Source organism: Scardinius erythrophthalmus (genome assembly GCF_964197995.2).
Source record: "Scardinius erythrophthalmus genome assembly, chromosome: 6".
Lineage (NCBI taxonomy): Eukaryota > Metazoa > Chordata > Actinopteri > Cypriniformes > Leuciscidae > Scardinius > Scardinius erythrophthalmus.
This window is the reverse complement of record NC_138226.1, coordinates 6,979,049-6,992,442: the sequence shown is the minus strand read 5'-3', so window position 1 is coordinate 6,992,442 and position 13,394 is coordinate 6,979,049. Positions and strand designations below refer to the sequence as shown.

Below are 13,394 nucleotides of genomic sequence, written 5' to 3'. Positions count from 1 at the left end.
CAAACATTAGAGCAAAGGTCCCAAGAAAAGTTCTATTGTAACAATGGAAAAACAAAGTGACAAAAATAATATGCATTTCTTACATTTTGTAAACCTAGAACTGTTCTCGAGCCACAGTGGTCACAGGTATTACTGGCTGATAAGTGTTTTTTTTTTTTTTTCTTCTTTTGGACAAACTGAAGATATTTCTGACAAACATCTGGAAAAAAGCCCTTTGATGATTCCAGACGTTTCTAAAGGAATGACCCTAATCTTTTCCTAGTCTTCCTCCAGCCTCAAAAACAAATCCTTAGGAAGAGTAGAAAAAAAAAACGAGAAAAGAAAGCAAAAGAAGTCACACAAACAGTCTAAAGTGTGACGTAGTGTGTAGTTCACCTAAAACAATGCTCTACATAAATACGATAAAGTCTATAGTCTGTATGTCACAAGTGCTAGATAACTTTCTTCTTCTTGTTGTTGTAAAATATTCAAAAGTCATTTTTCTTTCATTCCTTTTTTAAACAAGTAAAAAGCACATCCGGCGGACACCAAGAGCATCATTCCGTCTGCGAACTGACCAGAAACAGGAGGAAAGAAGAGCTTCCATCCCATGCGTTCTCCAAAGCCTCAACCCTCCCGTGTTCCTCCTTTGTGCAAATATGTTACAAGGACAGACAGGCATGCTGACGCACAAACCATGCAGAAATCTACAGCTGTGAAGGAAAGAGAATGAAAGAAACTTCACCCTGGCCTTTAAATAAACAACTGCTCAGGCCAGACCTCGTGGCAAATTAGCAGGAATGACAAGAAAGGTAAAAAACAAAACAAATGGAATGCAGTTCGTTTTCTTTTGTACAAAACAAGAGCAAAGAAAATGCCTATCCGGATGAACCAGATAGATACGTCCCTTTGACAAGGCTTTCGATAGGCTGCCGTTTGTGTTATTGCAAAGTGGTCTGTGAGTTTGATGGCTGTCCGGTCTGAGTATTACCATCGTGTCGCTTTACGTTTCCAGGACACTTTCAAATCAATGTCAGCCTTCGCACTTCATTCTTGAAAGTATATTAGATGAGATTTGATGGACTTGGTTTTGATATGATACTGCAAAAAAAAAAAAAAAAAAGAGAAGAAAATGCCCAAAATAGCTCGGAAAGAGTAACAAGACGCAGATTTTACAAAACATAAGAGTCCAGAGAGTGACCGCATATAAATAAAACGCTTACATTTTCACAAAGTCATGTCCAGGTTGCATTTCACCCTAAAATCGAAAGGAGGTAAATAAGAAATGATATTTTGCATAAAGAAAATGCTTATTTAAAAAGACTATTAAGCATATTTCTCCCCGTAATTTTTCGTTGCATTTTGTAAATTCTCACTATAATTATAATTATTTTTAAATCATTTCAATTATTTCACAAAGCTGAAATGTGTAATTTCTACACCACCCTATGATAATTGCTTTTGGAAACTCCCCGTCTGCCATTGGTCGAACAAACATATAGCCACACCCCAAACTCACACTATTGGCTGAGCCAGTGATTTGATTTCTTACAGTTTTTCCTTTGATTTTAGGGTGAAATATGACCCGGATGTGTTCTTGATAGGTTAAAATAATTCAAACGAAAATGAAATGAAATCCATTTTGGATCACTGTCAGTATCTACTCTACTTGGTCTATCCAAATGGACTTTTACCAATGGAAATGTACAGTGTCAGTCAATAATATTTTTTTCACGGGACTTTCGTATGAGAGTTCAGAGAGCACTCAGTCAAACTGAAGCCTGGAACCACAAAGATCCGTCTGATCAAGAGTTTACGGTGCCAGAGTAATGCTACTGTGAATGCATGAAACCAATAAACAGTGCCTTCAGTGGAACCAGCGACGGCCGAAGCCAGACCATGTACTGAAATATATCACTTTGCAATCTTTATAATATATAATATATCTATAGATCTTTGAAATATAAATCTACTATGAACAGAACGTAGTAAATACACAATTGTCGTAATCATTATACAAAGTAAAAGCATCTCCCTCCCACCGCATACAAAAAAAACCAACAAGATAAAACAAATTAAAAAAAGGCTTGTTACTCTCTAAAACAAGAAACTAAAGACTTGAGCATGTAAAACACATTGTCAACTACATAAAGACTGACAAATGAACAAGTACATAATCCAAAAAGTACAAAAAAATTGAACGGGACAAATGAGCTCACAAGGCAAAAAAACAAGAAAAAAAAAAAACGGACAAGAAAATAATGGGCACGAAACCCAAAGTGGAGTAGTCATACGTGACAGGCATATATAAAAATGAAGTCGAGGAACAATGGCAACGGTGAGTCAAATCTCCCGCCTTAATGAGTCTCATATTGAACATGACACACAGAAAAAGAATGCCAAAGGTAGTTGCCGAGAGGCTAAACACGAGTCAGGGGCTGTCAAACAAATCATCGCCTCTTCATCAGTCCAGAATCGAATAAAATTCAATGTACAATCAAAGTCAAGCCAAATGATCTACTGTCAGCATGCATAATTGCGTATATATACAATTCTATGTGCCATTTCGAAGCGTCGGCGACTATGTCAATGTCCCATGCAGATTGTCTGAGTATCACAGTCTTCTCAGAGGCGTTTACGATTGTTTTCTGAGTGGAAGCTGGTGGTCCCGCTACTTCCTGGATTGTGTCATGTGACGAGCACATGTTCAGTAGCACCTGCCCCTAGTGAAAGGCCCGTAACCCTCCTCGCTCGGGCCTGTCGGCAGGAAACCAGCGCTAAATCTCACCAGGTGGCACGTCTGAAGGCTCAGTGGTACATTTAAAATCGGTAACCAGCCCTTTTCCGCTTGTTTCAAAGGTGTCAATAAAACTGACCATCTGCTGAGTAGAATAATAGTAGTGATACGCTAGTGCCCTTTGATTAACTGTAAAGTAACCGGAAAACTAGACATTCATAGCTATATAAAAGTACAACATGTTGAGAGAAGGAAAAATAGAAAGTTTGTCTGGAACTACAAATCGTATGACGCGTGGTCATCGCAGCCCTATCCTATATGCTCGCAGCTAGTGGGTTAACAGCAAACTCATGCTCGTTGGCGCTGTTAGTCTACGATGGTTGAATTCCTAACTTGGCAGATGGAAAGCTGCATGCTGGTCAACCTTTCTTCTTCTTCGGAGGAGGAGGAAGAAGTTCGTATTTGGTCATTAGAGTTGAAATGAGTCGCTACATTGGCTTGCCTTCTAAAGCGTTGGAGAATTCAACTAAATTTCGCCCTTGGATGGCTGGCAGGCAACTACCTTAAAGTTCGCTTGTCAGTGACACTTAAAGTCATGTAACATCCAACACAAGCACAGTAAAAAATGAAGGAACATAAAACAGGTCATAATGCGTGTGAAACATGAAGATATCTGCAGGGAGTTTCCTGGTAAACATGCTGAGGGTTTCTCGATTCTTTAGGCCAGCCTTTGGCCGTCGCGACAAGAAAAACCGAGGCGGCGAAACGTCTTCCCCTCCTGTAACTAGTTTAAGGCAATGTTCTTCTCGATCCGTCACGGGAACTCTTTTTGAAAAAGGCACAAACTCAAATTGTCACTCTCATGGCTCTCTGTCGGGGCTTCCCAGAATCCTTCGCCCTCTCTCACAGTCACATCGTCCACCCTTGCGGGTCTCTCGTCGTGAATGTCAGAAGCGCTGACTCGGATGGAGAATGGAACGAGTCACTTTTTTCTCCCCCCCCCCCCAAAAAAAAGAAAGAAAAACAGACAAACAACAAATAAAAAGACGTAGGCCGCAACGAGACCCCACAGCCGAAATCAATCATGTGGACTATAGTGGCTCTGGAAAATATTGAAAAAAGGTTCATGTCGAAAGCACCAGCTCTCACATCTAACAATGAAACATGAGTCTATGTCCTGCTCGAATGTTAAATGTCCCTGTGGACAGACCAGGATGCACAATCCTGGACTTGCTGCCACGGACAGAGACTAACACGGCTGAGACGTTTGTCGCACTCTGGGTGTCACGGAGATTTCTTCAGGCCGTTTCGGATCCCGTGCTCAAAGTGCGCACATCGCGGGACAAAAAATGAAACGGATGGAGAGAGTAGAGTGACGTCAGAGGCCTTGAAGAGGCTCTGAGCTGAGAGGGTCACCAAGGCATTCGAGCGGACCTTCTACAATGGAGGTTCCTCTTCCATAGGCTCCTCCTCTGTCCTGTGGGGCGACACAAACAAACCGTCTGAGTTACATCACACATGAGAGCTTTCCACATTTTTTATTTTTTTTTGACTTCAAGACATTCGTGACATTAAAATACAAATTAATTTATATTCACCATGAATGTTCATGACTTAAAGATTTTATATTAATTATATATATATATGGGAATCAATTTTAAAATTCCAAAAAGATTTCCAGGTTTCCTTGCCTCTGGGAACCCTGTACATGCGCACGCACGCACACACAGATACAAAAACTTTGAAAAAGATTTTATTTTTACATTAACATTTTCAGTTTTCATTTTATTGTCTGATTTAGTGATTTTATTTTGCGTTCATTTATTTCAGGCTTAGTCATTTTAGTTCTTGAAGTTACAATTATTTCAGTTAGTTGCCAAGGAAACATTTCTAATTTTCATCTGATATTCATATTTTATATCATTTCAACTTTATTTCAATGAATAAAAATAATTTTTAAAACACTTACACAAATATATTACACACATTACTCAAAAATAATGTTTTAAAAAAGACCCATATTACTTCAGTAAGGAGATGCTAATATAGTTATATATTTAAATATATATAAATATATAATTATGGAGCCATTCACCTCAGTGACATTCCCATTGAACAATCAGTTTATGTGTTGATGTTAAGAGCAGATTTGACCTAGTATTTGACCTGTAGGTGGCACTGTAATTGAATTTATATAGTATTCCCAGGGAATATATATATGGTATTCCATTGACAGCAGTGTGTACAAAGTGTACAAACTCATTTCAGAGATAAATCATCAAACTTCCTGTTTGGTGTCAAATTTGCTGGTATTACTTGAGAATAGTGTAAGACATAAAAAATACACTTAGTGGATTTCTGTGTCTTGGTCTGAATATGATCTGAACCAGTTTTGTAGGAGTAGAAGCATAAAAAAAGGATGCAAATTCATTTGAAATGACAGAAATGGTGCATGCCATGGTGGAGATTTACAAAATTTGAATATTCTATTTGAGAATTTAGGAAGAAATCAGGAGGAAATTGAAACAACCAGATTCATGGAACTTTCAAAGGATCTGGAGAGGAAAAAATAATTTTGTTTAAAAAGTTATTAGCTAAAACGTTGATGAAACTTTGAACTGTTGTCTGGTGACGGTACACTGTTTGAGAGACAGACTCCAAAATTGGCGCAGAGAGTTTTGGAGCTTCCACAATCAAGTGTGGCTGCCACAGACACCAAGCCAGAGAACAGAAAAGAGGAAAATAAAGTTAAAATAGGTGTCAATGCATTTTCGGCATTTGGCCCCTAATAGGAATAACAGGAAATAATGTAAGTTTGAACCTGTGCCGGGCACATGTATACACACATGCGAGAGTGTAAGAGTGTGAGTGTGTAAGGAAGGTCCAGCATCTGTGCTCAATGTTTCCTGAGTGTTTTTAATTAGGACTCTGGCAGTGTGTGTCTCTCAGAAGCCTGATGCTGCTGGACGTCTGCCCCGAACCGGCCGCCTGCCTATCACGGCTCATGCACACACTTGTCCTGTACCTCTGGACCCCCTCACACGACCATAAATACACATGGGGGTCACATAAACAGACACACACAGGAGGCCTGCTATGAGCAAATGTATGACACATTCCAGGAATAAGGTAACAATTACAGGCTGAAACTCATTTTTAAGCAAATTCAATGAAAGGAGGTCATTTATTATTATAATTTATATTTTAACCTTAAAATATATATCTTTTGTAAAGTAAAAAGTATTTTATACATAATAAAATAAATATTGGTAATTAAAGGTAAAACACGCTATATGTGCCTTACAGGTGCCTTTTTTTTTTTTAAGTAACAGGACCAAAACCGTATTTGTGGAAAGTGCCATATGTCCAACACAGACACGCATACAAACTCAAATATAACTGCACCTCTTCCCCATGTGCTTGTTGGCCACAGACAGGGAGGCCATGGCGGTCACCGTCTCTGCCTCTTCAGTTTCACATCTCTGAGCCTCCAGCAGAGAGTAGCCCAGAGTCGAGGCAGATCGCTCCAGCGAGCGCCAGTATTTACCTAGGCACAAAACAAGGTCAAAGCTCAGCCTTAAATGTGACTAAAAGCTTTATGTAGAGGTGTAAGATGTCAAATACAAATAGCACGTAAAGAGATCGCATGCATGCCAGAGTTATGACTAAACAGAAGTCTAGTCCATATTGCAGAATATTCTCACCAAAAACTGCCCACTCGAAGAGGAAGACACCTTATGATATGCGACCAATCACAATTTGTTTTGTTTTTACACATTGTTCAGGGGCAAGTTTATCTGATAAACTATACTACAAACACAAAAACAAATCTTTTTTGAATGGTGTGTACAATATGCATCAGTGCATCAGTGGATGAATCGTGAAAGTGTGTTTGCACTCACTCTGGACTTCCAGAACTTTCTCCATGGAGTGAATGGCATTGGGGTTCGGCCTCTGTTGAAGCACGTCTTCAGGAAGAGGATCCAACTGGAGGGAAGATCACAGATTTAAGATTAAACAATAGACTGGACAAAGATCCCTTTAAATGAAGCTTTAAATTAAATAATTGATACAAAACTCAATGCTTATATATATTATACGTATATCATACATATGTATGTATGTATATAAGCATTGAGTTTATCATAAATATATAATTATTGAGTATTTCTATCCTCAATGTTTAGTCACCATGAAATTGACAAATCTTATTTTTTTATGGAATATTGTAGTATTAATTATACATGATTTATCTGTATGCATCTTTTTTTATTTATTCATGTGCCTTCATAATTTTGAATGAAAATAACTTTTGCAGCGACATCTCTGATGACGAGTTTACTGGAGCGAGGGCGGGGCAACCTGTCACTCATGAGATCGACCAATAGCAAACCACAACCATCAAATCAATTCCCCACAGAAAAAAAGCAAATGCCACCCTACATTTATTCTTGTCTGAGAAGCCATTTCACTCGGATACCCATCACAACACGGAAGAAGACAATAGGGAAGAAAAGGTGATAACTTTTCATGCTAACTTTTAACACAAAACTATATGATTTTGGAGAAAATATACAACAAATCCACATCTTCATCAGGTTATTTATGGAAGCAGACCTTGCTAGTTATTGTTTTCAGGGACCACCGATGTCTACCTGTCAATAAATGTATTAATAGCAAGGTTGTGTTTACGCTCTAACGGCGGCTCACAGATGTGCTGAATGCTGTGCTTTAAAGCTAGCCAACAATGCAGGGCTTTGTGCTTTGTCACAGCGCGTGGGCAACGAGACCTCATGCTCCGGCAAACCCTCACGACAGCTCAGGGACCAGCGAGACCACGGCCCAGAGGAAACAGCCAGTGTGCGACGCTGCATTCCTCATGTGGAATGATTCCATTTCCCCTTGGCTCTCGGCTGCATTTTTTCACCCCCACGCAAAAAAAATAATGAAAATCTACAGCCAAGCGTTTCATATGCAAACATTAAAGATGAAGAAAAGGGCATGCGTCCTGTCATTCATCCTTCATAAACCATTTACATGAAAAAGAAAAGAAAAGAAAAAAACAAACATGAAAACAGGGTGGAGTGATTTTGAAATATTATCAAGTGTAGAGAATGAAAGGAGGAGGGAGAGATCATTCTCTACTCCTGGCCGAGCTGGAAGCTTTGGTTTAATTAAAACAAATAAGACGAGGGCAGGAGGACTGGAGGCGTTGGGAAAGGCCGTCTGAGGAGACTTTAATCCTGCTGTGGCACGACATATCAAACCCCAAGTACCAAAATATTAGAAAACACACAGTGTAAGCAAACTCTTTTTATTTATATGAGTTATGTACATTTTATTTATATAGCACCTTTAAGAGAAAATCTATCTATCTGTCTGTCTGTCCGTCCGTCCGTCCGTCCGTCCGTCCGTCCATCCATCCAATGCATTTATGTATATATAAAGTGTTCATATGAATATTGTATTTGAAATTTGATTTGAATCTTGGTGTTTCCATCCAACATTTTCACACAATATAAAAAATGTGCGTAAAAACTATATGGATGCAGGCGGGCTATCTAAAACATCAATATGCTCAATATCAATTTGCATCCGCCATAATTCTTCAAACGACACGTTGCCAGCTCAGAAAGTCCGGCCTTAAAGAAAATTCAGATTTTCCCACAGGTACAACATTGCGGTGGTGTTCATCTCGTAAATATGATCGTTCCGACATGACTTGAAGGCAGCAGTCCCATATGGAGGGGTGAAAAGTCTGCGTGTGTGTGAGGCCAGCTGGTCATTCATTCACACTTTCCCGCTGTGCAGTGTGACTGTAGGTCAACACTCGTCCCCCCGGTACGCTCCCATAGGAATCCTCCCAGTTCAGCCCGGCCCCTCTCAGTTCTCCAGTCCCGCTGCGGTCGCGACCCTGTCCTGCCCTGGCACTGGCCGAGGGGGAGGGGGGGCGACCTGTCCGTCATCGTGATGGACGGCCCTGCTGCACGTCTATAAACTTTAATAGGTCTTGTCAGCGCACGCCAAGCTGCTTGGCAGGTATGAAACACATGCCAGTTGCCGGCATCCACCATGACAGTGGGATTTATTTGATTTTCCCTCTCGCCCTCGCCCGCGGCCTGACTGTGTGAGGACCTTCACATTCTCCAGGAAAAAGAAAAGCTTTTGTTAGGATAGTTTCTGTCAATCTGCCTGCAGCAATATAAATTCTGACTGTTTGAGAACGGGGCACGTCCTTCAAATATGGATGAAGCCAAGCGAACTGGGAACTTCATGCAAAACAGGGTTACCAAAAGAACATGCAATAGTGCAGAGAAGGAAAAACAAAATAAAGCTTGATAGTCTGCAATACATTAAGGTAGTGGTTTTCAGTATTTTGGGCGATGTGCCACTAAAACTATTTAGTTAGCACTTTCCGATTTATATTTTTTTCCGGATAAATAATGGAACAGTTTTATCGGTAAAATCAATGAAAACTATATTTTTTCAGTTTTTAATGTTTTAATGCATAATTCCAAGACTTCTGTTTACTTTGAATGAAAACAGACAGAAATGATTCACTCAAAATTCTGCATTCAGATCTGCATACTCATCACCAGAGAAGAAGGTGGCGAGAACCCCACTGGTTCTTGTGTGTATAGTCAACATGGTAGATTTAAAGGGGCTTTAAGTAAGAATTTTCATGTATTAATCGCTTTTTGTATTTTGCATTGCAAAAACGGAAAAAAATAGACCTTCCCCGACTTCCCAGGTTGTCTATGAAAGCCTGTATTTTTATATTTTGGGCCAAAAACCCAAAGAATGCTTCGTTCTATGACACATGAAATGAATGCTTATACAATGTTCAGTATAATGCCGAAAGTATTGTACTGTCAAAGTCATGCAAAGAAAAGGGATTAATTCAAACTATAGTCTCACATAGCCAGATCTATATATAGTATATAGTCTCAAACATACTTTATATCCAAACTATCATAACAGTGTAATTATAATTACTTCATCTGTCGACATGATGCTGTCGAATGATCAGATGCTTTCTCAACAGCTGTTTTCTCACAGCTGTGATTTTTTGTTGGGTTTGTTTTGTTATTGAAAGGAAAGCTTGCAGCACATATTTAAGTATTCATCTGAATTCTACATATAGCCCCTTTAAATGTGTTAAAGTGAACATGATATGGGAGCTAGGGAAGTCTTTTGTAACTATAATGTACCACTGCATTAATGCATTGAAAATGATTTTACTAGAAGGACATTCATGACCAGCCCTGACAGAGCTGATTACAGTTTATTTTGAAATTGCTAATTTGATTGCAGTGACCTAATAAACAGTCCTTTACAGGACAGAAAATTCTGGAAATCAAGCCCAGGTCACATAGGTTAAAGCTTGCATGTTTACTGTAGCTGTTGGGTAAACACAGAGAAAAACCTCATGGTGACTGGCAACAATTAGCTTATTAGGACGTTGTTTATCATATAATTGCTAATGACCACAATTTGAGAACAACATCTGCTTGCACACATCCATCAATGAGTCATGGATTCAAGGCTGAATGACGTCAGAGTCGAAGCATCATTCATGAGCTATTTAACTAGCGAAACCTTTGGTTACTCACGGATAACAGTGAGAGAACTGATCATCAGAACCGCCCCTGATCTGACTCATTTTCAAAGGAAACACAATCCTCATTATAACAGTGCCTCTTTCTCTTTACCTGCCTTTAAACAAGAGGAAGTATATTTCACACACACCAGCACAGGCAGTTAAACGCTCAATATAATGACCACAGTCACATAGGAGGCTGCTGCGCTGTAAAGCGGCTCAATCGTTCACTCTCTCGCTCCATGAACAGCAGGGAACCCGGATAGTGTCAGCGCGGTTCGCTTATGACAATTCGTGTAACGCCAAATATTTTTGGTCTTTATAGGAAACTGTACTTAGGTTTAGATGACATGTACAAAAACACCATAAGATTGCTTGTGATTGATAAATGATATTCAATTGATATTTAAAGACTATATTGCTTTATGTGTAATCATTCTAAATATTATTAAATATAATATAAAAATTATGGAGTAGAATATTCCTTTAAATATTATTGAATTATAATGATCATATATATATATATATATATATATATATATATATATATATATATATATATATATACATACAGTGTATATATCAGTGTATATATATATAAATTATAATAATTTTAAAACAGCTTTACATTAAAATAAATATAATGACATATTATAGCTACAGATTATATTACAGGTATATTGTAAAAAAAATATAAAGTAATAATATTATTATTATAGAAAAAAATATAAATATCTAGAAATTATAACCAAAATATTAAACTCTGTAACATTTAAAGATTATATTGTTATATTTAACAAAAATAATTATTAAACAATGTAATCTTTACATATTACAGATTAGAGTACTTCTGTTATTATTAGTCATTATTATCATATTATATTTTTAACAACATATCTTTATATTATTTACATAACACTATAATCTATTATACATTGGGAATGGATAATGCAGCCAATGCTATCAGAAGATTCAAATCAGTCTCAATTAATCCTTCTGTAACGATGAAGATGATTGATCTATTATAACTACATTTGCAAACAACTGCCTTTTATTATGTAGTGTGTTCAGTTTTAGTGTAATCATTTTCTCTTTTAAACTACAGAACACACATGTAAAAAAAAAATGGTGTAATTGATTCCTAAAATAAATAAATTGGTTTACTTTTGAATGAAAGCACTCTATTGAGCTTGATTTACCTTTCAATTTATAGACGAGCGAATGAGCAAACCAGGCGGAGTGGAGGTTCGGGTAGCTGGAGCACCTGTTATCCCATGAGTCTCTAGTTCAAACACACTCAAACACGCTCTCGAAAGCTCTCAGACTCTATCGACATCATCTACTCACTGCCCTGAACTTCACCTCCGTTACAATGTGGGCTTGAATGCAATGATAAAACACCTGCTTCCTGCAATACTGATTACAGTCTGTGCTCTCGTTTCTTAATATCTACTATCTGGCCTGCGCTTCTCTTCTCGGGGCATTTGAGACATCTTGCTAGGGTTATCAAATGACAGCCCCTTTTGAAAACCCCCTGAATGGGTGCCATGAAAAACATGCATGATACTCCACAAGAATCTAAACAAGGCCTCCAATTTTTATACTTGGACAAATAAGGCAGAGACAAGCCAATGAACTCTTTGCGTATTAAAACAACATGCACTGGAGAGGGCATAAGTTGTTCTGTGTCCAATGCTCATGGGATAGTCAGTCCTTCCACTCGCGAGCTTTATGACATACGCTTCCTCTGTACTTTGTGCTTCCTAATTTCCTTTGATTACTTTAAGTCTGCATGTGTCTCCCCGGTCTGCGAGAGGTGTGAAGATAACTGCTTTCAGGTGGGCCGCTGGTAGCGTCTGTAAGCTGAAAGGGAAGAGAGCGAGCGTGAGATACTCCGAGCCCCCTCTGAACATCCCTCCAGGGAGTGCACTCGATAGGCAGCTGAAACTGGCCCTTACTGAGCAGTTTTGCTTGCTCAATGCCTCCGTCTCCTTTATCCTTTTCCTGCTATGACAACTAACCTTCCCATGGGGCAAACTGGAGATGAAGGCAGCGTCAGGCGGGCCTGCAGACTCGCTGTCTGCCACCGACCGAATGCTGGCGCAGGTAAACCGATTATGATTATTGCATTAGGACTGCTAGTATGTGGTTCTACTCTAAAAGCAAACAGGTCCAGATCAGTTAGTGCATTTATTTTCTGACAAGCCTGTGACTGTGGAGACACACAGTGCCTTGTGGGTAAGAGAAAAAGTTCATTCCTATCCCATGCACATGTACAGGTCACACTAGCTGCTTTCTTGCTTTCTTTCTTGCTTTCTTTCTTTCTCTTTCCATTTATCCATCCATCCATTTATCTATCCATCCATCTGATTATAATGATTAGAGTTTATATTCTATTCTGTAATATTTAATATTATTCTTATTATACATTATGATTAGTATGTTTATATAAATAAATAAAATTCTTGTTGATTGCGTAAGGCAAATTCTTGTTGCATTGAGCAAGGACATTAAATCAAAAGAGACAGTAAAGACTTCCACGTTGTTAAAAATAAAATTCTAATTCAAACATCCCGTTCTTTTAAACTTTCAAAGAATCTTGAAAAAAAAATCGATTACAGTTTCCACAAAAATATTACATAACACAAATGACATTGATAATAATAAGAAACATTTCTTAAGCAGCAAATCAGCATATTAGAAAGATATATATATAAAGGATCATGTGACACAGAAGACTGGAGTAATGATGCTGATTTAAAAAAATATATATTTATTTTAAATTGTTATAATATTTTATAATGTTACTGCATTTACTGTTCTAACATCTGAAATGTCTGTAGCATACCAAAAGTGTCAAATAGTGACAGAACTACCTAACATATGTCTAATTTCTGGAGCAGAAGTCAAGAAGAGCACACAACCACTCTCACCTTGTTTTATTATCCTGTTTATTTTCTTCTCATCCCCAGAAATGGAGTGGAGACAGCTCACTTTTACTGTTCCAGGAATGTATTTACAGGCTTGTCTCTAGAGCTTCAATAACACCAGGAATGAGGCCCGTCCTCTCAGCTGACC

The 13,394-nt window shown here is 38.3% G+C and overlaps 1 protein-coding gene across 3 annotated transcripts in view; it reads right to left on the bottom strand.

Moving 5' to 3' along the window:
- Positions 1 to 4,023: 4,023 nt before the first annotated feature.
- The window catches only part of hdac4 (histone deacetylase 4), a 195,460-nt gene continuing 186,089 nt past the window's right edge, over positions 4,024 to 13,394 (bottom strand). For all 3 annotated transcript variants that reach the window (XM_081369248.1, XM_081369249.1, XM_081369250.1), the window contains 3 exons: positions 6,619 to 6,703; positions 6,122 to 6,263; positions 4,024 to 4,193 (listed from right to left, as the gene is read on the bottom strand). In XM_081369248.1, coding sequence (XP_081225374.1) covers positions 4,154 to 4,193; positions 6,122 to 6,263; positions 6,619 to 6,703 — 267 coding nt within the window. In that variant the 3' untranslated portion in view covers positions 4,024 to 4,153. The remainder of the gene's footprint in view (positions 4,194 to 6,121; positions 6,264 to 6,618; positions 6,704 to 13,394) is intronic.